Source organism: Balaenoptera acutorostrata, chromosome 7 (genome assembly GCF_949987535.1).
Source record: "Balaenoptera acutorostrata chromosome 7, mBalAcu1.1, whole genome shotgun sequence".
In the NCBI taxonomy this organism is placed as follows: domain Eukaryota; kingdom Metazoa; phylum Chordata; class Mammalia; order Artiodactyla; family Balaenopteridae; genus Balaenoptera; species Balaenoptera acutorostrata.
The window spans coordinates 78,063,667-78,087,621 of record NC_080070.1 but is presented as its reverse complement, the minus strand read 5'-3'; the positions used below and the strand labels follow the sequence as shown (position 1 = coordinate 78,087,621).

At 37.5% G+C, this 23,955-nt stretch overlaps 1 protein-coding gene across 6 annotated transcripts in view; it reads left to right on the top strand.

Annotated features, from left to right (window-relative positions):
- RUNDC3B (RUN domain containing 3B) overlaps nucleotides 1-23,955 on the top strand; it is a 157,255-nt gene that overhangs the window by 113,130 nt on the left and 20,170 nt on the right. For 3 of the 6 annotated variants that reach the window (XM_007170300.2, XM_007170301.3, XM_057550571.1), the window contains 2 exons: nucleotides 470-627; nucleotides 18,038-18,184. In XM_007170300.2, coding sequence (XP_007170362.1) covers nucleotides 470-627; nucleotides 18,038-18,184 — 305 coding nt within the window. The remainder of the gene's footprint in view (nucleotides 1-469; nucleotides 628-18,037; nucleotides 18,185-23,955) is intronic. The other 3 variants (XM_007170303.2, XM_007170302.2, XM_057550570.1) reach the window with 2 other exon arrangements.

Sequence of the window (23,955 nt, the reverse complement as noted above, 5' to 3'; positions counted from 1 at the left end):
TAGAACTGAATATGACACGATATAATCCCTAAGCCTGAAGGCCTAACCTAGACATTATACTGCTTCCCACTAATTTGTTAACGCTAAAATGTTAATAACTGTTTTTGAACAATAATCACAGAGAGGCAGCTTTATAATTGATCATTCTGTAATTAGGTCTGTATTTTGAAGCTAGGAGGCATTTAGAGTGTTTATCACTGTTGTGGAGCTTAGAAATTATAATGTTTTAACTAAGTTTTACGTTAAATTACAAACATTTTATTGAACTTTAGAGAAGAGCTTTAAATAATGGAAAACATATGTTAAATTTTTAATTCAATTAAAGCTTTTTTTTCTATTTCTTCAGTGATACTTTGAAATTGTTTCATTATAATATAGATAAGAATAACATTTAAGCTACTCAGCATTTGTCTTCAAAATACGTATTAGAATTTTGCGCTTGCTATATCTTGGTGATCTGTATTTCCAGGGTTATCTTGAAGAACTCTTACGACTTCGAGAGAACCAGCTGTCTGAATCTGTCGCTCAGAATAAAATACTACTACAAAGGATTGAAGATTCTGATCTGGCTCATAAATTGGAGAAGGAACAATTAGAATATATAATTGTGGAGCTTCAAGATCAGCTGTAAGTGAGTCCTTTTGGAAAAATTTTGGCAGTATGTAAAGTTAAGAAAAATGACATGTGTGGCATAGGATTCAAGTTCCAAGAAGTCTGATTGCCTTCCGTTTAGTTCTTTTTCACTTACTCTTTTTTAAAAGTTTACTTTTTTCTTATAAAAGTAATCATGATCACTGTAGAAACTTTACAAAATATGGGAAGAAAGTAAAAATCATCTTCAGTTGTGCTATCCAGAGTTAACGGCAATAACTTGGTGTGTATTATTCCAAATGCATATGCATAATTTTAAAGGATTTATTTAGTGGTTGATTGATAGATTGCAAAAAGATGGTATATAAGGTCATCTATTAGTACATCTAATAGTACACTGTACTATTCAAGTACAGTGCCATTATAGAAACTGTTACCAGGTTGTGCCAGAATGTCACTGAGCACAGTTTAGTAGAGCTGACTTTTCTCCATAGCAAGACTTTTTTTGATGAAGAAAACTGTGTATTGATCTACATTCTGGTACAGCTCCGTAACTTATCACTGTTCAAATCACTTGCACTAACCATACCGTTTTGTCAAACTTAATTTTATCAATTAGTTGTTTATGGTGAAAATCTTCTCATATTAATATTTACTTAATCTTAAGGATGACTTTTAAATTTTTTACTTTGAAATAATTTCAAACTTTCAGAAAAGTTGCAAGGATAGTACAAAATAATTCCCACATGCCCCTTCTCAGATTCACCAATTTTCAGCATTTTCCACATGTCATAATTCTCTCCCTCTGCTTGTATATACAAACATTATTTTTCGAACTACCTGAGAGGTTGCATACATCATATCTCTTTACCCCTTAGTACTTCAGTGTGTTTTTCCTAAGAACAATGATGTTATCTTAAATACCCACACTTAGGCTCTCATTTTAAGAAATTTAAATCAGTAAAATACTTCTTTTACCTGTAACTCATATTTCACTTTCATCAATTGTCCAAGTAATGTTTCTTATTGCTTTTGGTTTTTTGGTACAGGATCCAATCCAGGATCACATTTTGCATTTGGCTGTCATTCTCTTTAGTCACTTTTAACTTACAATAGTTTTTCAGTGATTGTCTCACATGAGATTGATATTTCTGAGAATGCAGGCTAGTAATTTTATAGACTATCCGTCAATTTGAGTTTGTTTGCTTTTCCTTGTGATTAGAATGAGCTTATCCATTTGTGGCTGGAATACTACGTAAGCAGTGTGTCCTCAGGATATCACATGCAGAGGTCCATGAAGTCTGTTGGCCTTTTATTAGTGATGTTAATTTTAGTCATTTGGTTAAGGTGTTTTTCTCTTCTGTATAGTTACTGTTGTTCCTTTTGTAATTAACAAGTAATTTGCAAGGAGATACTTTGAGACTAAAAACATATTAAAAATGATTTTTTTAAGTAAAGTTTTATTAAGGAACATAAAAATTTAATGTTTTCTGGGAATTTGTATCTTGATAAAAAGAATTATGTTCGCACATTGTTTCTTACTTTTTTTCTAATTTTTTAAAAAGTATTTTTAATTTAATTTTATTTTTTGGCTGCATTGGGTCTTTGTGGCTGCACGTGGGCTTTCTCTATTTACGGCGAGCGGGGGCTACTCTTCGTTGCGGTGCATGGGCTTCTCATCGCGGTGGCTTCTCTTGTTGCAGAGCACAGGCTCTAGGCACGCGGGCTCAGTAGTTGTGGACCCGGGCTCTAGAGCTCAGCAGTTGTGGCACAGGCTCAGCAGTTGTGGCGCACGGGCTTAGTTGCTCTGCGGCATGTGGGATCTTCCTGGACCAGGGATTGAACCCGTGTCCCCTGCATTGGCAGGCAGATTCTTAACCACTGCGCCACCAGGGAAGTCCCATTTTTTCTAATATTTTAAAGAGATTGTGTCGTATGGGGTATCAGTCACTGAGGGGCATATTAATACCTCCCGTAGCCCCTCACTACTATAAGCAGAGAGAAAAATATTATGAAGCAAACAGTAGAGATTTCTGGTTATTTCTTTACAATTAAAAGATTAAGAAAATAATTTTTCTTTTGCATATAATACTGGTAGTTTGTCTAAATGCTTTTAACTTACAAATAATTATGTAATCAGTTTTAATTTCATCACAGAGATATTTTCATTTGAAGAATTAAATTTGACTGTATCGCATTTATTTTGCTTCTGATAATTTAAAGGAAACAGTCTGAAACTTTTTAGCTTGAAAAAGAATCTACGAGTTATGGTTTTATCTTACTTTTGTGATAGAAGTGTCACTGATCTTCCTGATTTTGCAAAGAAACCTTACAGTTATTTTTAATCTCTTTAAGTTACTAGAGCAAAAAATAAAAAATTAAGGCCACTGATGAGAATTAGACCATTGAGTTTAGAGGTTAAAGATTTATTTTCACATACCATGGCTACAATCTCTGGCTAGGTTGTAAATTGGTGTCTTACAAAATTCCTTTGTACAAAAACCATTACAAGAATACTTAATGGAAGAGTAAGATACATGCCTTCCAGAATGTTTACGATTTACTTCGTTATCAGCATCATATTTAAGGTGCAGATAATCTCTGGCCACCTTGAAACTATAGGGAGAGAGTGGACATTTTTTCCTTCCTGATATTTTTTTTACCAACAGTTAGGAAGGCCTGCAGTCAAAGTTGGGCACTGAAATTCCCTTTGTTAATCCGGAGGAGATAAAAGTGGCCTTGAGAAGATTAAAATGTATAATGTATAAAGAAAAAGGTCAGAAAAGGAGCATTAAATAGAATATGAAGCATGAAGTATTTGCTTCTACATTATGTTGATTAGCTTTTCCTGGGTGATTTAAATAATTTGTCACTTAACTTTTTATATATTTCTCAACGGTTATCTGTGTTTTTGAATTACTGTTAAAGTATGCTTTAATAATGTCTTTGAATACTCAAAATATGAACATCTTGTAGTTTTGGCAATAGAGTGCACAGTGTGATATGGTAGAGGGGTATCCCAAAGCTTTCTTGCAAATCAGGACTGTGTTCAGATACTGGCTCTGTGCTTGACTAATATGAACTCAGTCTTTTTTTTTTTTTAACATCTTTATTGGAGTATAATTGCTTTACAATTGTGTGTTAGTTTCTGCTTTATAACAAAGTGAATCAGTTATACATATACATATGTTCCCATATCTCTTCCCTCTTGCCTCCTACTCCCTCCCACCCTCCCTATCCCACCGCTCTAGGTGGTCACAAAGCACAGAGCTGATCTCCCCGGGCTATGCGGTTGCTTCCCACTAGCTATCTGTTTTACGTTTGGTAGTGTGTATATGTCCATGCCACTCTCTCACTTTGTCACATCTTACCCTTCCCCCTCCCCATATCCTCAAGTCCATTCTTTAGTAGGTCTGTATCTTTATTCCCATCTTGCCACTAGGTTCTTCATGACCTTTTTTTTTTCCCCTTCGATTCCATATATATGTGTTAGCATACTGTATTTGTTTTTCTCTTTCTGACTTACTTCACTCTGTATGACAGATTCTAACTCCATCCACCTCACTACAAATAACTCCATTTCGTTTCTTTTTATGGCTGAGTAATATTCCATTGTATATATGTGCCACATCTTCTTTATCCATTCATCTGTCGATGGACATTTAGGTTGCTTCCATGTCCTGGCTATTGTAAATAGAGCTGCAGTGAACATTTTGGTACATGACTCTTTTTGAATTATGGTTTTCTCAGGGTATATGCCCAGTAGTGGGATTGCTGGGTCGTATGGTAGTTCTATTTTTAGTTTTTTAAGGAACCTCCATGCTCATGCAGCTCAATAACAAAAAAACAAACAACCCAATCCAAAAATGGGCAGAAGACCTAAATAGACATTTCTCCAAAGAAGATATACAGATTGCCAACAAACACATGAAAGAATGCTCAACATCATTAATCATTAGAGAAATGCAAATCAAAACTACAATGAGATATCATCTCACACCAGTCAGAATGGCCATCATCAAAAAATCGAGAAACAATAAATGCTGGAGAGGGTGTGGAGAAAAGGGAACACTCTTGCACTGTTGGTGGGAATGTAAATTGATACAGCCACTATGGAGAACAGTATGGAGGTTCCTTAAAAAACTGAGCTCAGTCTTGATTAATATCTTGGAGCCTCTGTTTCCTTATTTGTAAAATTGAGATAATATTCACCTTGTGGATTATTATGAGTATTAAGTGGTATCATGTTTAATACAGGTGGGACAAAGAAGGTAGTCAAGATTATTAGCCTGTTTTGGCTTACAGAAACCTTAAGATATCCTTGATAAATTCACTCGGATAAATAGTGAGTTTAAAATGCTTTACCTTATCATGCCCAGACAATGAATTTGGACTTGATTGTATTATTCCTGAGTATCACTTTTGAGATCTAGTTTCTAAATGGTAGTTGGATTAATATTTATAATAATATTATAGATCTGTGATAGACCTTCAGATAGATGTTCTACTGTACAAAAGATTCTTTGTAAAACACTGATTGCAGACCTCAAGAATAGACAGCCTCGGGCTTCCCTGGTGGCGCAGTGGTTGAGGGTCTGCCTGCTAATGCAGGGGACGCGGGTTCGAGCCCTGGTCTGGGAGGATCCCACATGCCGCGGAGCGGCTGGGCCCGTGAGCCACAGCTGCTGAGCCTGCGCGTCTGGAGCCTGTGCCCCGCAACGGGAGGGGCCGCGATAGTGAAAGGCCCACGCACCGCGATGAAGAGCGGTCCCCGCACCGCGATGAAGAGTGGCCCCCACTTGCCGCAACTAGAGAAAGCCCTCGCACGAACCGAGGACCCAGCACAGCCAAAAATAAATAAATAAATAAATAAATAAAATAAAATTTAAAAAAAAAGAATAGACAGCCTCAGAACAGTATGCAAAAGCTAAATGCTTTGTCATGATTAATACCAATAAAATGTGTAATAGGGAGTCTTTTATAGTTAGTTGATGAAATTTTTCTATTCATGATTTGAAGAATAGGAATAGTAAAATGTCTTATAGGGCTCCCTAGAGAAGGAACTGAAGAGTCTAAATAGTAGAGTGAAGAATCATGCATTGCTAAAACTAAGCCATTGTTATAGTTCAACAGCCAATTTGGTGTAGTTCATGGTGAGTAGTGATGGTGTGATCTGTTGGCCTGCAAACCAAAAGTCAGTGATGCTATGGCATCCTGGTTCACAAATTTTAGGATGAGTGGTATGGATTCTAACAGGAGAACGCAGTGATGTCATCATAGCCCAGTTAATAATGGACAGATCATGACAGTTCCTGGTCATATATATTTTTGGCAGGTAACAGTTATTAAAATATTAAATTACGATCATGCTAATATATATTATATACTGTATTATCCATATAAGAACAGAAAAGTCAAGAAAATGCATCCAGAAGAGAAAAAGGCCAGGTACCAGATAGATAGAACCATTTCTATTGTATTTTCTTGGTATTAGTAAGATTATATATTACAACAGGAAAGGGGTACTTATTTGATATGAATGGCATTTCATTGCCTTTAGTCATGATGTTAGATTAAAACTGCTGGCAGATTCTCTTATAGAGCAGATGTCCTTATGTCTGGGCCAGGGGCCTACAACAGTTGGGACTGCCCTACAAATTTCATGGAGAAGTGACTCATTTTATTTGGCAAATGTTTTACATTGAGTACATGAAAAAGGGAAGCATCCCTAAATTACAATTTATAAATAAGACAATATCACTATTAACATATAAATATTGTTTTGTTCAGTTATTTCTGTTCTTTAGCATTTAACACTTATAAAATTATAATTAGCATTTAAATTCTGAAGCTATTAATATATTTTTAATTTTTTATTAAGAAATTTTCAAGGGACTTCCCTGGTGGCACAGTGGTTAAGAATCCACTTGCCAATGCAGGGGACATGGGTTTGAGCCCTGGTCCGGGAAGATCCCACATGTGGTGGAGCAACTAAGCCCCTGCACCACGACTCCTGAGCTTGTGCTCTAGAGCGGGCAAGCCACAACTACAGAGCTCACGTGCCAAGAGCCCATGCTCTGCAACACGAGAAGCCACCACAATGAGAAGCACATGCACCACAACCAAGAGTAGCCCCCGCTCACTGAAGACCCAATGCAGCCAAAAATAAATCAAAAATAACTAAATGTATTTTAAAAAAAATTTTTCAAGTATCCACAAAAGAAAGAATTGTAGAATAAACCCCTGATTGCCCATCACCCAGATTGAACAGCTACCAAGAATTTGTCACGTTTGCTTTACTTGTCTTTTCTCTTTTTCACTTTTTGCTGAACGATTTTGAAGCAATCATGCCCTTTGATTCCTACGTACTTCATTGTACATCTCTAAAAACTATGGATACTTTCTCACATAATTTCATAATCACACCTGATAAAATTAGGGACAATTGTTTTTATCATGGAATGTGCTTTCATACCAAATTTCCGTAATTGTTTTAAAAGAAACTTTTTTGTAGTTGATCTTTTTCAAGTCAGGATTCAAAGTCATACTTTACATATAGTTATGTCTCATAAGCCTCTTAATTTAGAACAGTTTTCCCCACTTTTACTTTTCCTGTCATTGTCTATTTGCAGACTTTTCCTGCACAACTTCCAGCATTCTGGATTAGTTCTTTGTGGTTTATTTACCTTGTTCTTAACATACCTATGCCTCCCAGTACATAGCCATTAGCCACATGTGACTGTTGAGCACTTGAAATGTGGCTAGTCTGAGCTAAAATAGGCTGTAAGTATAAAATCCACACCGGATAGTGTGAAATAAAGAATGTAAAATGTCTCATTAATAACTTTTTATATTGACTACATATTGAAATGATAATGTTTGGGATGTATTGGGTTAAATAAGTGCATCATTAAAATTAATTTCACCTGCTTTTTAAGGTGGCTACTAGAAAATTTTAAATTCCATATGTGTCTCTTCTTAATTGGTGTTGGACAGCTGTATTCTCTGTACTATATCCTCTCTTCTCATAGTGGACTGGCTACATTTGCATCGTCTGGGAGCAGATTCTCAGGCCCCTCCCCAGACCTGTTGAATCAGAATCTGTATTTAATAAGATCCTCAGGGGATTAATTGACACATTAAAGTTTGAGAATCACTGCTTTGTACTGTTTATTCTGTAAAGTATATCCTCTTAACTCTGGATTAGTAGTTCTCAATCCTGGTTGCACATTTAGAATCCTTCAGGGAGCCTTTTAAAAGTATATTTTGAAAAATGAGGATGCCTGCCTGAGCCTTACCTCAAGAGATGTTGATTTAATTTGTCAAAGGTGGGACCCAGGCAAGTGTACAAGTGTTTAAAAAGCTTCCCAGGTGTTTCTGATGTCCAGTCAGCATTGAAAACCACTGCTCTGAGGTGCTGGGCTAAATTTGAGTTTAACTTTATGACAAGAATATTTTATAGGTAGTGCTCAATGCTTCATACTGGGAAGCACACAAGTTGTCCCACTTTTATTGATCTTAAGATAGGACAGTGGATTTAGGTGGTTACAGCCTTATTTCTCCTTTGTGTAAGTTCTCATCAGTCTTTCATCTAATGGCTTGACCATGGATGAGCATTACTTGGAGCAATTGATTCATTAGGATTTGTAAAATGGTGATTTCCTAATTGTTATTCCCTCCATGCTTAAAGGCTAGAATCATCTGTAAAGAACTTTTCCCTATCAGGGCTATTTGGTGGTTACCATGACAGTTCTTATAGGATATTATTAATTTTCAAAGTGAGATGCTGATGTCCTACTTAGCTACTAATGAAATGAAGATTTTGCTTTGCTTTCTCTCTTTTGAGATTATGAACTTGTTATATATAATCTCTTCTATAATGTGAATTAGCTCATACAAGGTTCATAAATAAGGGGATGATGTTAGTATAGCAAAGAAATCGCCTTGATTCATAATTGATTTTATCCTAGAGGTTAACATTTCTCAAAAAGTGACACCAGCAGGGACTTACCTGGTGGGTAAGACTCCAGGCTCCCAATGCAGCAGGCCTGGGTTCGATCCCTGGTCAGGGAGCTAGATCCCACATGCATGCTGCAACTAAGAGTCCACATGCCACAATTAAGAAGCCCGCACGCTGCAACTAAAGATCCCGCACGCCACAACTAAGACCTGGCACAGCCTAAATAAATAAATAAAACACTAGCAGAATGCAAAATACACTAATACAGGCAAATACTGCAGGCCACCAACAGATGGCACTCTCTCACTGTATATAATACTCTCTCACCATGCTTTCCTCTAGCTCAGTTGAGCTAGAACTTGGAGGTGCTTGTTCTGTAGTTGTCCTTGCCCCCATGGCAAGCCTCAGCCTCAGCAGCCTTGACCCTTCCTTGCACCCTCTTCCATCAAATGGCTTTTACTTTTTTGTTGTTGTTGAAGCTGTTGTCGTTGTAAAGTTATTGCAATATTTCTTTAATTAATAGGAATTTAACAAATATTTTAAATTGGGTTTGAAGTTTTATTAGGTTTGTCACAGTTTTTCTTAGTGTTCTAGTTGGAAGGTTGAAAAGACTTTGAGTTGTCAGCTCCTAACCCTGTTATCCCCATAAGGCCAGCTATTTTCAGTGTGTAATTGCAGAACACTGTTTTGTTTTGTTTCTGCATTATAGCAGAAATGCCTATATTCAGGGTATTACTGTCCCATAAATTTATTTTTCTTTTTGATGCTCAAATTGTCCTATCTTTGACTAATGGAAATGCCTTTATATTCATTCCTGTGTCCTTCTGACATGACACATTTGTCTTTGCTAATTTTCTTGCTTTCTGGTACAAGATATCCCAGGCTCATCTTGTATATTTCCTGTCCTGGAATCAGCCATTCCTCTAAGGAGCCAGGGTTTATCTTATATTTTAAAATGAGAGGGAAAAGGAAGCATTTGAGGGAATTCCCTGGCGATCCAGTGGTTAGGACTCTGCGGTGGGGGCCTGGGTTCAGTCTCTGGCCGGGAAACTAAGATGCCACAAGCCACACAGCATAGCCAAAAAAAGAAAGAAAGAAAAGGAGGCATTTGAGTGTTTTTCAAGGTTCTAAGTTACTCATTAGGGCTTCCCTGGTAGAGCAGTGGTTAAGAATCCGCCTGCCAATGCAGGGGACATGGGTTCAAGCCCTGGTCTGGGAAGATCCCACATGCCGCGGAGCAACTAAGCCCGTGCGCCACAACTACTGAGCCTGTGCTCTAGAGCCCGCGAGCCACAACTGCTGAAGCCCACATGCCGCAACTACTGAAGCCCGCGCGCCTAGAGCCCGTGCTCCTCAACAAGAGAGGCCACAGCAATGAGAAGCCTGCGCACCGCAAGGAAGAGTAGCCCCGGCTCGCCACAACTAGAGAAAACCTGCGCGCAGCAACGAAGACCCAACACAGTCAAAAATAAATAAATAAAATAAATTTTTAAAAAAATTTTTAAAATTAGAAAAATAAATTACTCATTAATGTTTCTTTCTTTTCAAAAGATACTCTCAAGTTAAGGTCTAAAGTACAACCAGGATAAAATAAATAAGATACAAGGATGTAATTTATAGCACAGGGAATATAGCCAATATTTTATAATAATTTTAAGTGGAGTATAATTCATAAAATATCGAATAACTATGCTATATACTTGAAACTAGTATAATATTGTAAATCAACTATACTTCAATTTTTTTTTAAGTATAAACAAGGTTGAAAAGCATTTAAGAGACTTTGTTAGATTTGGGGTTAACTTTTTGGGGAAGAATACTTCGTAGGTAAATAATTTAAAATTTTTGGATATCTGGCTCCTTTTTAGGCTTCTTCTTTCAAAATGTTTTATTTGAAGGGAAATAATTGTAAGGTGATACAAAGTGAGTCTTTATCCTATGGCTGTGTCTAAAATTAACAAAAAACAAAACACATAAAGATTTATTTTTTTTTAATATTTATTTGGCTGTGTTGGGTCTTCGTTGCGGCCTGCAGGCTTCTCTAGTTGCAGCGCTTGGGCTTCTCTAGTTGAGGCATGTGGGATCTTAGTTCCCAGCCAGGGATTGAACCCGCATCCCCTGCATTGGAAGGTGGATTCTTAACCACTGGATCGCCAGGGAAGTCCCAAAGAAATTTTTATATTAAAATTATGAAGAAATTAGGATATTCACAAGCTATATAAGCATTTTCCAATTCTGGTAAACTTTAAATGAAGAAGAGTAGGGACTTCCCTGGTGGTCCAATGGTTAAGACTCCATGCTTCCACTGTAGGGGGCACAATTTTGATCCCTGGTCAGGGAACTAAGATCCCACGTGCTGTGCGGCACAGCCAAAAAAAACCCAGAAAGTAACTCTCATTATTTCCTTTGGTGCTAAATTGCTTTTGTAACTTCTCTGGCATTTATTCATTCATTTGAGAAATAAATATTGAGAATGCCATGAAGAGCCAGGCCCTGTTCTAGGTGCCGGTGATTCAGGAGTGAATAAAACAAAGTCCCTGCCCTCATAGAGTTTACACCGAGTGGACGGCAGCCACCAACACCGACAGTAAACAAATAGTGCCTGAGTGGTGGTCCTGTTCCTCTTCCAAGGTCGTCAAGAGAGGCTGGGAGGCGGTAACTCTCTTAGCCTGTGTTCCTAGGAGAGTGAGGGGTGGCGTGTATCAACACCTGGTGTTTGGTGGCTTTCCCTTTCTGGAACTTCAGTGCTCTGTACCTCTTTCTCCTTATTCTCATTATTATTCTCAATATTATGCTCATTAGCATGAAATTTTGCACTCCTGTAGTCATGCTATATTAGATCCTTTATTTTCATGAAGATTGTAGCCTAAGATTTTCTCAGTGTGCCCTGTCACAAATAGTACTGGACTATATCCTGAGAATTACAGTACATCAGGAAATAAATAATAAGTGGAAAGTAACAAAGGTGTGCAGCAGGGGTGTTGGGCATTTGATAGACTCACTCTCAAAACTTGCCTTGTAGCCATCGGCTTCAAATGTATTGACTTATCAAAATTAAAAATTGCCTCATGTCATGGACCTTTGGGATTACTTAGGAATACATGGAGTCACAGATATTAAATGCTAAGTGCCAAGGGCTATATGCCTTATGTATATCTAGAGGCTGAAAGTAAAACTTCATCATGAACATCAGCACAGCATCTGAGGTAAGTGGGAAAGGAGCAAAGTGAGGGAGAGAGGATGACCCTCAAGTTTGGAGACACAGATAAAGAATTAAGTAAGTGAACAGAATAATATTGATAGCTTTGAATTGACTAAGCACTGCTATCAAAATATAGAGTATGGTATTCTACATCTTTTAAAAGAGCTTGTAAGTAGCAGTAGACTTGAGCCTAATCTCTGAAAGGAAGGAAAGAGACCAAACTGTGGAAATTTCATCTTTTTGTCTTTCATTAAAATAATGAATGTAATATTGAGGGCTCAAAAGAATGTAAGATCTCGTTTTTGAAGCTAGGGTACTCTGGCTGAAACCCTCACCTTAAATACCATCTTCAGCTAAAGACAAAAGAGCGTAGGATGTTGGAAGTAGTGGTTTGGAACTTCAGAGTGGAGGGATGAAATTTACATGGAGATGAAAAAGTAAATGTTTGGTAAACAAATGTTTGCTTGACCATGCAGAGATAGTGGGACGCAGAGTAGACTCTGATCTCTCCTTTACCACACCTAGCCCATATTCTTTGCAGGTGTCTTTGGTGATAGCTCTATTCCTGGAACAGACCCATTATCTAAATTCTTTAGGTAGCTAAGGGGATGGTAAAAAGAAAGACTTCTGAGTCTTCTTTTTCTTAATCATTCTAAATTAATTCTTATGCCAAAGAGATGTATTTTGGGGTGGCAAACATTGCTCCCTTACAGAGTTAATATCCAAAATATGTATATAATATAAATATACATATTATATATATATAATTTTATTTATGTAAATATAAATAAAATATATATATATATATATCCCAAAATATATAAGGAACTCGTACAACTCAATAGGAACAAACAAACCAAACAATTAAAAAATGAGCGGAAGACTTGAATAGACATTTCTCCAGAGAAGACATACAGATGACCACCAGGTACATGGAAAGATGCTCAACTTCGCTAATCATCAGGGAAATGCAAATTACAATCACAATGAGATATTACCTCACACCTGTGAGAATTTCTGTTATCAGAAAGACAGTAGATGATAAGTGTTGGCAAGAATGTAGGAAAAAGGGAATCCTTGGACAATGTTGTGAGAATGTAAATTGGTGCAGCCACTTTGGAAAACAGTATGGAGGTTCCTCAAAAAATTAATAGAACTATCGTATGATCCGTCAATCCCACTTCTGAGTATTTATCCAAAGGAAGGTGCCGCAGACCGGCTGCAGAAAGCTAGAAGTTCCTGGCGGTGAGGGGTAAGGAACTGAAAAGCACCAGTATGGGGTCAGAAGGGCCAAGACAACTGATGGTTGCAAGGCAAGTTTATTCAAAGAGCATGAATGTATATATAGGTTTAGTACGGAACGAATATCAGACAATAAATCAGTAAACCTTGTATTTCCGCATAATTCTGTCGCCACTATCTATGCACCACTATCTATGTACCACTATCTATGCACCACTATCTATGCACCACTATCTATGCACCACTATCTATGCACCACTATCTATGCACCACTATCTATGCGTCAGCATGCCTTATGGGCCATTCTTTGGAGATACAGACTTCCCCCTCAGGGCAGCACGTCCTTCTTCTGGGGAACAACCAGGGGCTCTTAGATGCAGAGCAGGCACCTGGAGCGAAACTGGCCGCAAGCCATTTTCCTTTTTTACGCTCAATACCGCAGCGTCAGGAGTGCATACCAAGAGAGAGACAAGCAGTTCTCCGGAAAGCAGAAAGCTGAATAAGCTTACAGCTTGGGGGCCACCACAGGAAGGGAAATTAGGATTGTTGTCAAACCCAAGTTCATGTGCCCCATGCACAGTGAGGCCAGACAAACTGACAAGTTGGAGTTTGGAGCAGAGAAAGGTTTATTGATTGAAAAGGGTGCTGAAAAGATGGGAGACAAAGGTTTGTCTCAGATCCATCTTACTAGCTGGCCAGGGCATAACGTTTTTAAAGACAACATTTGGGATGAGGGTTGCAGGGGACTTGACTTTCTTCTGATTGGTTAGTGGTGAGGTCACAGGGTGGTGTTTCAGGAATCTTAATCATCAATCTTCTTGTTCCAACCAGTCTGGGGTCCAGTGCTTGTGCCCAGCCTGTAGTCACCATCCTCCACCTGGGTGGGTTGTGGGGGGGGCGGGTCTTAGTTCCTACAGAACAGCTCAAAGATATGTGTCAGATTGTTTTGTATATGCCTCGAGGAGGAGTTCAGACTCTGTTTTATCACTGAGCTCTTGTTTCTTGACTGCTTTTCCTTTGTTTCTGCATTCCCTCACTTCCCTAATTAACAACTGCTTGAATATCTTCTTTGGAACTCAGGCAAGGCCTAGGAGGCAAAGCCTTTTTCTACAAACAAGAAACTGGGGACACGGAAAGCCTTTTGTACCCAGGAGGACCCCTCAGGGTCCTACTCTGTTTCAGAATCTTGAAGAGATATCTGCATTGTTATGTTAATTTCAGCATTATTAACAGTAGCCGAGAGGTAGAGGTAACTTCAGTGTCCATGTGTCCATGGATGAATGGATGAAGAATATGTGATATATATATAAAGACCCTGTGTCTATATACACACATAGAGGCACAATGGATGATAATTAAGCCTTAAAAATGAGGAGGGCTTCCCTGGTGGCGCAGTGGTTGAGAATCTGCCTGCTAATGCAGGGGACACGGGTTCGAGCCCTGGTCTGGGAAGATCCCACATGCCGTGGAGCACCTGGGCCCGTGAGCCACAACTACTGAGCTTGCGCGTCTGGAGCCTGTGCCCCGCAACGGGAGGGGCCGCGATAGTGAAAGGCCCGCGCACCGCGATGAAGAGCGGTCCCCGCACCGCGATGAAGAGTGGCCCCCACTTGCCGCAACTGGAGAAAGCCCTCGCACGAACCGAAGACCCAACACAGCCAAAAATAAATAAATAAATAAATAAAGTAGCTATAAAAATGAGGAAAATTCTGCCATTCATGACAACATGGATGACATTATGCTAAGTGAAATAGACTAGATGCAGAAAGACAAATACTGCACGATCCCACTTATATGTGGACTCTGAAATAGTCAAATTCACAGAAACAGAATAGAATGATTGTTACCAGGGCCTGGAGAGAGGGGAAGTTGGGGAGATATGGTTCAGGAGTACAGAGTTTCAGTTACGCAAGATGAATAAATTCTGGAGATCTAACGTATAACAATGTGACTATAGTTAACAATATCGTATACTTGAAATTTTCTGAGAGGGTAGATCTTAAGTGTTCTCATCACGCAAAAAAGAGGTTAACTATGTGAGGTGTTGGATGTGTCAATTAGCTTGAGTGTGGTTATTATTTCACATTGTATATCATCAAGTTGTATACTTTAAATGTATAAATTTTAAATTGTCAATTATACCTCAGTAAAACTGGGGAGGAAAAGATCGAATTATGTTTGTGTGTGTATGTGCATGGCCAAATTCCTAAATAATTCCTACTGAGAATCTAAAGAGAAAATAGCTGACTATCTCCCAGTTTAGAGGTAGATACTACAGGAAAGTTCTTAAAATTAGCTGGAATACATATATGATTTCTACTTTCTTAGTAAATTAAACAATTTCCCCTTAGTGTACTTTTCTGTAGAATTATTACCTTAAGGAGAGAATGTTAGATTGACTTATAGACATAAGTGACAAGTAGTATCTATCTCATATGGAATGATTTAGTCTTTAGATTAGTCTTTAGCTCAGTAGTGTTAGCGTTGGTTAGAGTTTTAATTAGTTAAATGCTAATTATCACATAGTTTCACCTTTAATTTTGCACTATGAAATAACAGTAATTGTTGAGTAATTTAAGATGAACCTATTTTTAAGCTTGGCCAAATGAGGAGAAATTTCCTCATTCTTCGTATATTAACATCAGTTGGATTACCGTTGAGTAGGTCTTGAAGTTAACTTGGTATGTTTTGCTTGTTCTAAGGTAAGTAATGGGATTCTTTGATTGCAAGCAGTTGCAACCAACTCTTAAAGCACAAATGGAATTCATTAGATTTATATCAATAACTCATGGAATGGATAAGATACTGGGAAAGTAGGCCTGGAGAGAGGTTGGCTGAGCTACTCAGAGGGTTGGGAAGTAGGAACATCAGGAATATCTCTTTGCTGGTACATTTTTGGTCAGGACCTCACTGCTAGAACAAATAAACTGCTTCGTCTATTTATTACTCTAAATGGACTCAGGTCAAGATTCAGAATTCAGGGATGGGGTTTTCAACCTAACTTAATTCACTTGCCTGCCCCCTGGTGTACTGGAGTGGTGAGAGAAAGGGCCTTCCTTACACAGGATCCTCCAGGAAGCTTTCCTTTTCATAGTAGCAACGCAAGTGCCAGGATTTACTGTGTCCACATTCCTCACAAACGGTGGAACACAGATGTGGCATGGATGAAAACTAGACCTATTCAATACGCTGAGATTTCTTTTCTCCTGTTTCAGAGGACCAGGCAACTTCCCATAGAAAAAGGCAATACCTTAGTTCGTCATAGGGCAAAAATTCTCCACAGGCAAATAGTGTGTAAAAACTTTTGTGAAACTTCAGTTCCTTTTTCCGTTTTATATGGTGTAAGGTTTTCACTTTCCAGAAAGAATATATTCTGAAGTGGAGATCGTTCATTTACTTATCATTGAGTTCTACCAATGTCGTTTCCTCAGATGCACATTTGCCTTTCTTCTGTTCTGCTGTGAATATTTCCTGTAGGCCAGTTATGACATTGGAATTGAGTTCTCCAGAGACATTCACTGGGAACCCTAAAGAGGGAATATGTGAAAGAGAGAAATCTAGTAAGAGAACCCAAAATAATGGTAGTTTATTATAATAGATTCTCTGGCCAGTAATCCCCATTTCTGCTTTATATGATTTTTCTGTCAATCTTAGAAGTTTTCTAATCACTCTTCACTGTTTTCATAAAAACCGATGTTAAAGTACCTTAAAAGTCTTTTAAAATTTTTTCATTCCTTTTCTAGTGAAATGAAATCATTGGACCTAGCCTGAAGGAATATCTTAACGGGAGACAGTCTCACTGATTTCTGCCTATTTCACTTCTAGTATTCCATTGTAAGAGAGAATCTAGTGTTGACATCAGATAATGTTTCTTTATGGACATAGTGGAGCAAATATTTTTAAATGCACACAGATATTCTATAAAATAATAAATATTTGTATGGAGCTTGCTAGAGACATAAAAAAAAATGGGATTATTCCATTAGAATCATGGTTAATAGCCAGAGGTGTTGTGCAGGCTGATTTTCTCCAGTGTAGGAGCGTCTTGCTAGCGCACCACTGACTCTCTGCCACCCACAATGAGACTATGGTCTCTGAAAGTTAGTGGCAGGCATGTTTTACTTCCTGCTTCTGAGCTGGTGGGTCAGAACCTTGGAACACTAAAGTCATGGACTCCTGTTTGAGAATGCAGGTTGCCTAGGTGGTATTTTAAGGCATTATAGAGGTAGAATAAGAGCTTTCCAAACAGAATTATGCTTTTAAATGAACTACCAGTTCAAATGTTGAATTAGTCTTGTGACAGTTGGTTTGTGAAATTGAAATCTTGGCAGAAAACTAGTTCTTTTGCAAGTTGTTATTGATGAGTGGCAGCTCTACAAAAATGAAAGTAAACCATGAGTTGTTATAATGGCTTCGTTCTGTAGTTGAAATATTTCCAGTAGATTATATTGTTCAATGTAATTGTCATTGATATAATTATTTTCATGAAGATTTATTAGTAGTCACTCTTATCAAAAACAATTACAATGGAACAAAAACAATGGATTTTTAATTTTATATTTTTCTGTATTAGTTTTATTTTTATTCATTTTAATTGTTTTTGTTTGTTTACTGAGTTAAATTACTTCAACAGATTGTGAATTTTGAAGCTAGAGAATCATACATGTAGACTCTTTACTCTCTTTTATATTTTAACTGACGTCTGATCACCCGTAACTCTAAGATATCACCATTGTTTTTTAGTTAAGATGTAAAATGCAGCTTGAGTCCCTTAATTCTTTAGTAATATCTCTGGGGAAAAGATAGGAAGTCTGAATTTCACAGGTAGTGATTTATTGTAGCCAGTAGAGAAAGAATGAAAAATACGTATTGCAGGAGACAAAACAGTCATAGACCCAACTAGTCTTCCTGTAGTTCTGTTCACATTCTGTTAACATACCATTTTAAAAAGGTGAATTTGGGGGCCTAAGTTGATACCATTAGGTTCCTGTGCCATTGCAGAACAGTGAAGACAAAAGCACTCACCATCTTAATATTCACAGGACTGTGCTAAAGAATAATGATTTAAGATCAAGACAAGAGTTAACTGCCCATCTCACCAACCAGTGGCCTTCCCCAGGAGCTCTGGATGTCAATGCTGTTGCCTTGGATACGTTGCTTTACCGAAAACACAATAAACAGTGGTATGAGTAAGTGTGATACTTTTTTTTCCAACTAATTACGAACTTAGTTGTACCAAACACATGGCTATCCACTTTGGTTTCTCATTCTTCTTTCTGAATTCGTTATTAGCTAGAGCAAAAGTAGGATTTAAGACTATTGTGGCTTAGTAAGGTTAGATTAAGGCAGTGACTGTGGTAATGTTATGAAGCCAAGGCACCCTGGAGAAGTAAAAAAAATTGAGAAATCCTTATGCGATATTACACCAGCTACCTACTTCTTCTCTAGTTAATCTTCAGGCAGTCCTTCAGTTAAATCTGTGAGCGTGTATTTTATGAGCCATCTATTTTTTAATTGTAGCTTTGGTGTTTGCGTTAGGATTAATTTTCATGCTTGTTATAAAACATAAAATTTCATCTCATGAAAGGGTAGAAAGAAATTTACTTGTTCTTGATGGGTCTGAAAGACTTTTGTTCATTTTCAGTAAATCTAATTTTGTGGGGATATTGAAGATATAATCACTCCACCTATAGGCCACAAGATCCTTCTCCTATTTCTTTGTCCCAATGTTCAGGACTATTTCGTTTCTTCATTGTTTCCCAGTGTTGAGAGAGCAGCAAAATTTTAGGATCTCTTTCTTTAGGTAGTCTTCATTTTGGAACTTGTAACTTGTATTACCTTCTTTTGGCTTTTAGCCATTTCCCATCATGATGATTTTTTTCAATATCTTTATTTTCCTATTTGTCTTCAGCTAATTTTCTAATTATTTTCCCTGCTCTCCCTACAACTCCTTCTGTTCTTTCCCTTCCCTTCCTCCCTTTCTTCTTTTGTCCCTCCTTCCTCTCCTTCCCTCTCTTCTGTTCTCCCTCTTTTTCTCTCTCTGTTTTTCTCTCCGCTTTTCTTTTAGAACCCTTGCTTTAAATTTCACTGGTAGAGCAACACACTTCTTTCCATGCTTCATAGGGTGCCTTTCACTAGGTAATTAGTAGCCAGACTGTTTCTACAAGGAATGTTTTAACATAGACATAATTTCTGCCTGCTTTACTCTGTAATTTTTTTCATTAATCAGAGGTAGAACTCAAATTTTACCTTTCATTGTTTAAAAAAAATTGCTAGAGGCTTTCATGTTTGTTTCACTGATTGTTAGAGATAAGTAGGGGAACATGAGCCAGTTATTTACAGAATGAATGGACAGAACTCTCTTCAGCATCTCCTGCACCACACTTAGTATGATTCAAGGTGTTGACTGGGCCTTTCATGGATTGGAACTGAATTCCCCTTACATCCTTAAGAAAGTCATAAATAACTGGAATATATCTCATTATGCTAGTATATAATTTTATCTTTCTGTGACATATTGAATGAATGGAAGAATATTAGTTTATTTGTATTTCTGATTTATAATTGAAAAACTGAATTTATAGCAATACTTGGTAGACTTATCTATGTATAACATATGATACTCCAGCTTTTTTAACTGCAAAAGTATTATAATATTATATCCTGACAAGTTAAAAGACTAATAACTATGCCTTTTTATTGCAATACCTACATGGTCACTTTAGACAGTGGGAGGTAAAATATTTTAGCCAAAAGACATGTATGTACCACTGCCTGCCCTTAGAGCTACCTATTGAGGAACCAATAAGGACATCTAAGTGGAAGATTTATTTCCAGATTACCTTTGCATGCAGTAATAGTGACTTTTTTACAAAATATTGTAGCAGCAACAAAAGTTATTGCAGTCTCAGAAAAGAATGCAGTGAAACTGCCTGTTTGTGTGTTTAGAATGGATCTAGATTTTATACCTCTTGACTCAGTTGCTTCCTTAGTTTAAGAAGGGGCACCCTTTCCTTCCCAGCATCATCCTTTAATCTAGCCTGGCCTCAGATGTTGGTATTGCTTTTCTGTGGCCCTATTGCCAAACCGATATCCCTGAACAAAAAGTACGCACGAGGGGGTAGTTCTGAGATCCCTGGACCTACAGTTTAAAGTCAGGACTTAAAAGTATCTCTGCTGCTTCCTTGCTGTGTAACACTAAGCATCACTTCCTCTCTCTTTTTTTTTCTTAATAAATTTATTTATTTATTTTTGACCGCGTTGGGTCTTCTTTGCTGCGCGCGGGCTTTCTCTAGTTGCAGCGAGCGGGGGCTACTCTTCGTTGCGGTGCGCAGGCTTCTCATTGCGGTAGCTTCTCTTGTTGCGGGGCACGGGCTCTAGGTGTGCGGGCTTCAGTAGTTGTGGCACGTGGGCTCCATAGTTGTGGCTCACAGGCTCTAGAGCGCAGGCTCAGTAGTTGTGGCACACGGGCTTAGCTGCTCCGCGGCATGTGGGATCTTCCTGGACTCGAACCTGGACTCCAGGGCTTGAACCCGTGTCTCCTGCATTGGCAGGCGATTCTTAACCACTGCGCCACCAGGGAAGTCTCACTTCCTCGTCTTACCTTCTGTTTCTGCACATGTAATACTGGAAGGTGATGCCTATTTAAACAGAATTGTAAGAGTCATATGAGGTAATAAATTGCCTGGCACCTAATCGTTTCCTGGTAAATCTTTATTTATTTATAGCCTATATAATCTTTTTTGTTTATACTCTCACATAACCTTGTATCTTTCATGTTTGGAGAATATACACTCACCCAACATCCCAAGCTCTACTTTCTTAGAGAGCTCGTAAAACCCTATATAAAATTAAAATGACCAGCAAATCCCCAATTGTTCAAAATACGTAATACCAACTTTTTCATGTAAAAATGGAGACTTCGGATTTTCAGAACAGAGTAGTGCTGTATAAATCATGTTTGAAACAAATCATAGCTTTTCATCAGGATCCAATTTTTGCTGTCTTCAAATTTATAATATAAGCCAGAGCTCTCGAACTGACTTGATAACTAATTCCTCTTCATTTGACCAATATCTTAAATAAGTCCAACACATGTTTATGAGAGACTGCACATTATGGAGGAGGTAGCCAAAGCCTCTTTAATAAGGAGTACTAGTTCTCTTGATAATATGGAGAAAGAAACTGGCCCTGTAATGAGTCATTATAATTTTCTGCTAAGAATATGGGATGTCTATAGTTATTTCTCTGGGGGCTCTGGAAATATATTCACCCAGTTGGCTTTGAGAAGAAAGAGAGTGCACTGTTTGATTTAATGAATTTCATGGATTTGTTGACATTTCTTAAAATGAGCCAGATAACTTGGCTATGGTCCCCTGGTCATGGAAGGATCCCTTTCACAATAGATCTTAAATTTATTTCCATTTACTATACTGTTTATAAAACTTTAAAAATATCATCTCCAGTTTATTTCTTGATTACTTAGACCTGGCAAGATTAGTTATGATGGATTTTATTATATCTTTTCCTTTATTTCAAACATAGGAATATCATGTTTGATATTATAACATTATAGGCTCACTGTAAAAGCTCAACAATAAATAAATATGTAAAGCACACTCCCAAACACACATAGAGCAATTGATTCTTTTTTGTCTCCAATAAGTTCTGTTTTAATATGTATCTTTTTATGTAAAGTCTAGGCCACATGAGCTTGTTAGATATTTGTTATATAATCTTGTTAGATTATCCGTTATATAGCCTTGTTAGATTATTGCCTAACCCATCATCCCCATCCCAAAAGATGAGATTCATTGTCACCATATTTATATTTTCTACGTAAGCTTTTTTTAGTCTTCTAAATTTATCATTGTCTCCCAATTTGGCTATCATTCACAAAATTATTAAGAATTATGAGCCTTTATATGCCCTTTAGGATCTATCATTTAGGCCTACTTTTCTTAATGACTCCGATGCATCAGATGTAATCACTTCAGGTGTATTAGAGGTTCTCCTTCCCTTGTGTGTCTTTCCAGTCTTTTTAGAGTAGGACTCCCTAAAGCACTGAGGCTGTAGAAATCTCTTACAAATAAGTTTTGCATTGACCTGACTCACATATATCCTCTTTCAAGCTCCCTTGCATCCTTCCATTGTGTAGTAAATTAAGACTTTATAGATGTTTTGCTATAGCCAATGCTTAGTTTGTTCCTTAAACATACTTCTACGAAAATCAAACCAAGAATAAAAAGAATGGTATATTTCTGTTTCCACGCACAGTCATGTGCCTCTGTGTATACAGTGCACATGTATTTGTTTTTCTTTTCTACATGTGGATAGTTTCTTCGTCTATCTCTCTGTTGCCCAGTGACTACCAGATAATGTGAATTATCATTGACCTCAGTATGTCTAATGGGCGAATAAGTAATGTAGATTATCCATATCATTGCATCTGCATTGATATAAAGTATAAGATTGTAGAAGAATTTACTTATAATTGAATTCAGCCCTGTTGCTCAGTTTCCTTTTAATTTGCCTTTATTTGGTACCCAGTTCTATGTATATAAGTCTGAATTTGAGTGATTTCATTTTATTTTTTTTTATTTTTTATTTTTCTGCCACGACGCATGGCTTGTGGGACCTTAGTTCCCCGACCAGGGATCAAACCCATACCCCCTGCAGTGGAAGCGCGGAGTCTTAACCGCTGGACCACCAGGGAAGTCCTGAATTTGAGTGGTTTTAAAATGCTTATATAGTAAGATATTGAATGCAGTGGATTTTGTTATGTCCCAAGTGCTCATGACAATTCCTACAAGTTTAATTTAAATTATATTTAACAATGTAATGGCATAGATTAAACTGCAAACTTCTATATAGTCATAATGCATGACTCTTACTGTCTTGGGTTCTTATTTTGATTAAGCTCTTGCCGTTTAAAAAATTATACTCTGTGAGAAACAGAGACAGATGTAGAGAACAAATATATGGACACCAAGGGGGGTAAGGGGGCTGGTGGTGGTGGTGTGATGAACTGGGAGATTGGGATTGACATATACACACTAATACGTATAAAATAGATAACTAATAAGAACCTGCTGTATAAAAAAATAAATAAAATAAAAATTTTAAAAACTGTATCAACCCCCAGCAACACATTAAAAAAAAAGAAATTATACTCTGAGAAATAGGAACAGACCGTTAACTGGTTTGACGTATCTGGTGGGTTACACTTAAATCTTGCAGTGTGTTTTTAGTGAGTCTAGAATTCTAAGATAGGACTTAGTGATGACTTTTTAAAGACAGAACTCCCATAGGCAGATAGTTTGTTCCATGACAACAAAACATTTATCAGATGGAGCTGCCGGTCGCATTGGAAATATGGTAAAAAAATGAGGAAACCAAAGCCATTCTTTGTCATTACTGAAAGCAGCTGAACTAGATTCCTACCAGGTGGTGGGAAATAGTTTCATGCAAGGAAGATATTGTATGGTACTATTATTAATATCTTATGAATAATGTGCTTAGTTTGGGCTTGGAATTTTTATTTTTGCTTCAGAACATCAGAACATCATTGTCTACCAAATTTTATTTTTATATTCATTGACATTTGGTTAAGTAAGTAAAGCCAGTAAACTCAGAGTTTATTCACTAAAGGCTAGAAAGGTCCCTAAATCACTTTGGGTTTAGAAGTGTGGTATTCTAAAAGGTACTTCAGTAGGTCACACAGAAAGCTCATTTTGTGTTGCCATTATCATAGGATGCTTTCACATGCTTTCCTCCCTCAGTGGGTGAGTCCTTGAGAGTCTGTAAATGTGTGCTGTCAAGTTCTCAGTCCTTACTCACCAGAGTCTTTTTTGCTTCTGGGTATTTTGTTTGTAAATACTTCTATGCATAAATTTTTAAATTTAATAATATTAATATTAACAAGTTTCCTATAGTGAAATATCAGTGTCAGAAACTCATC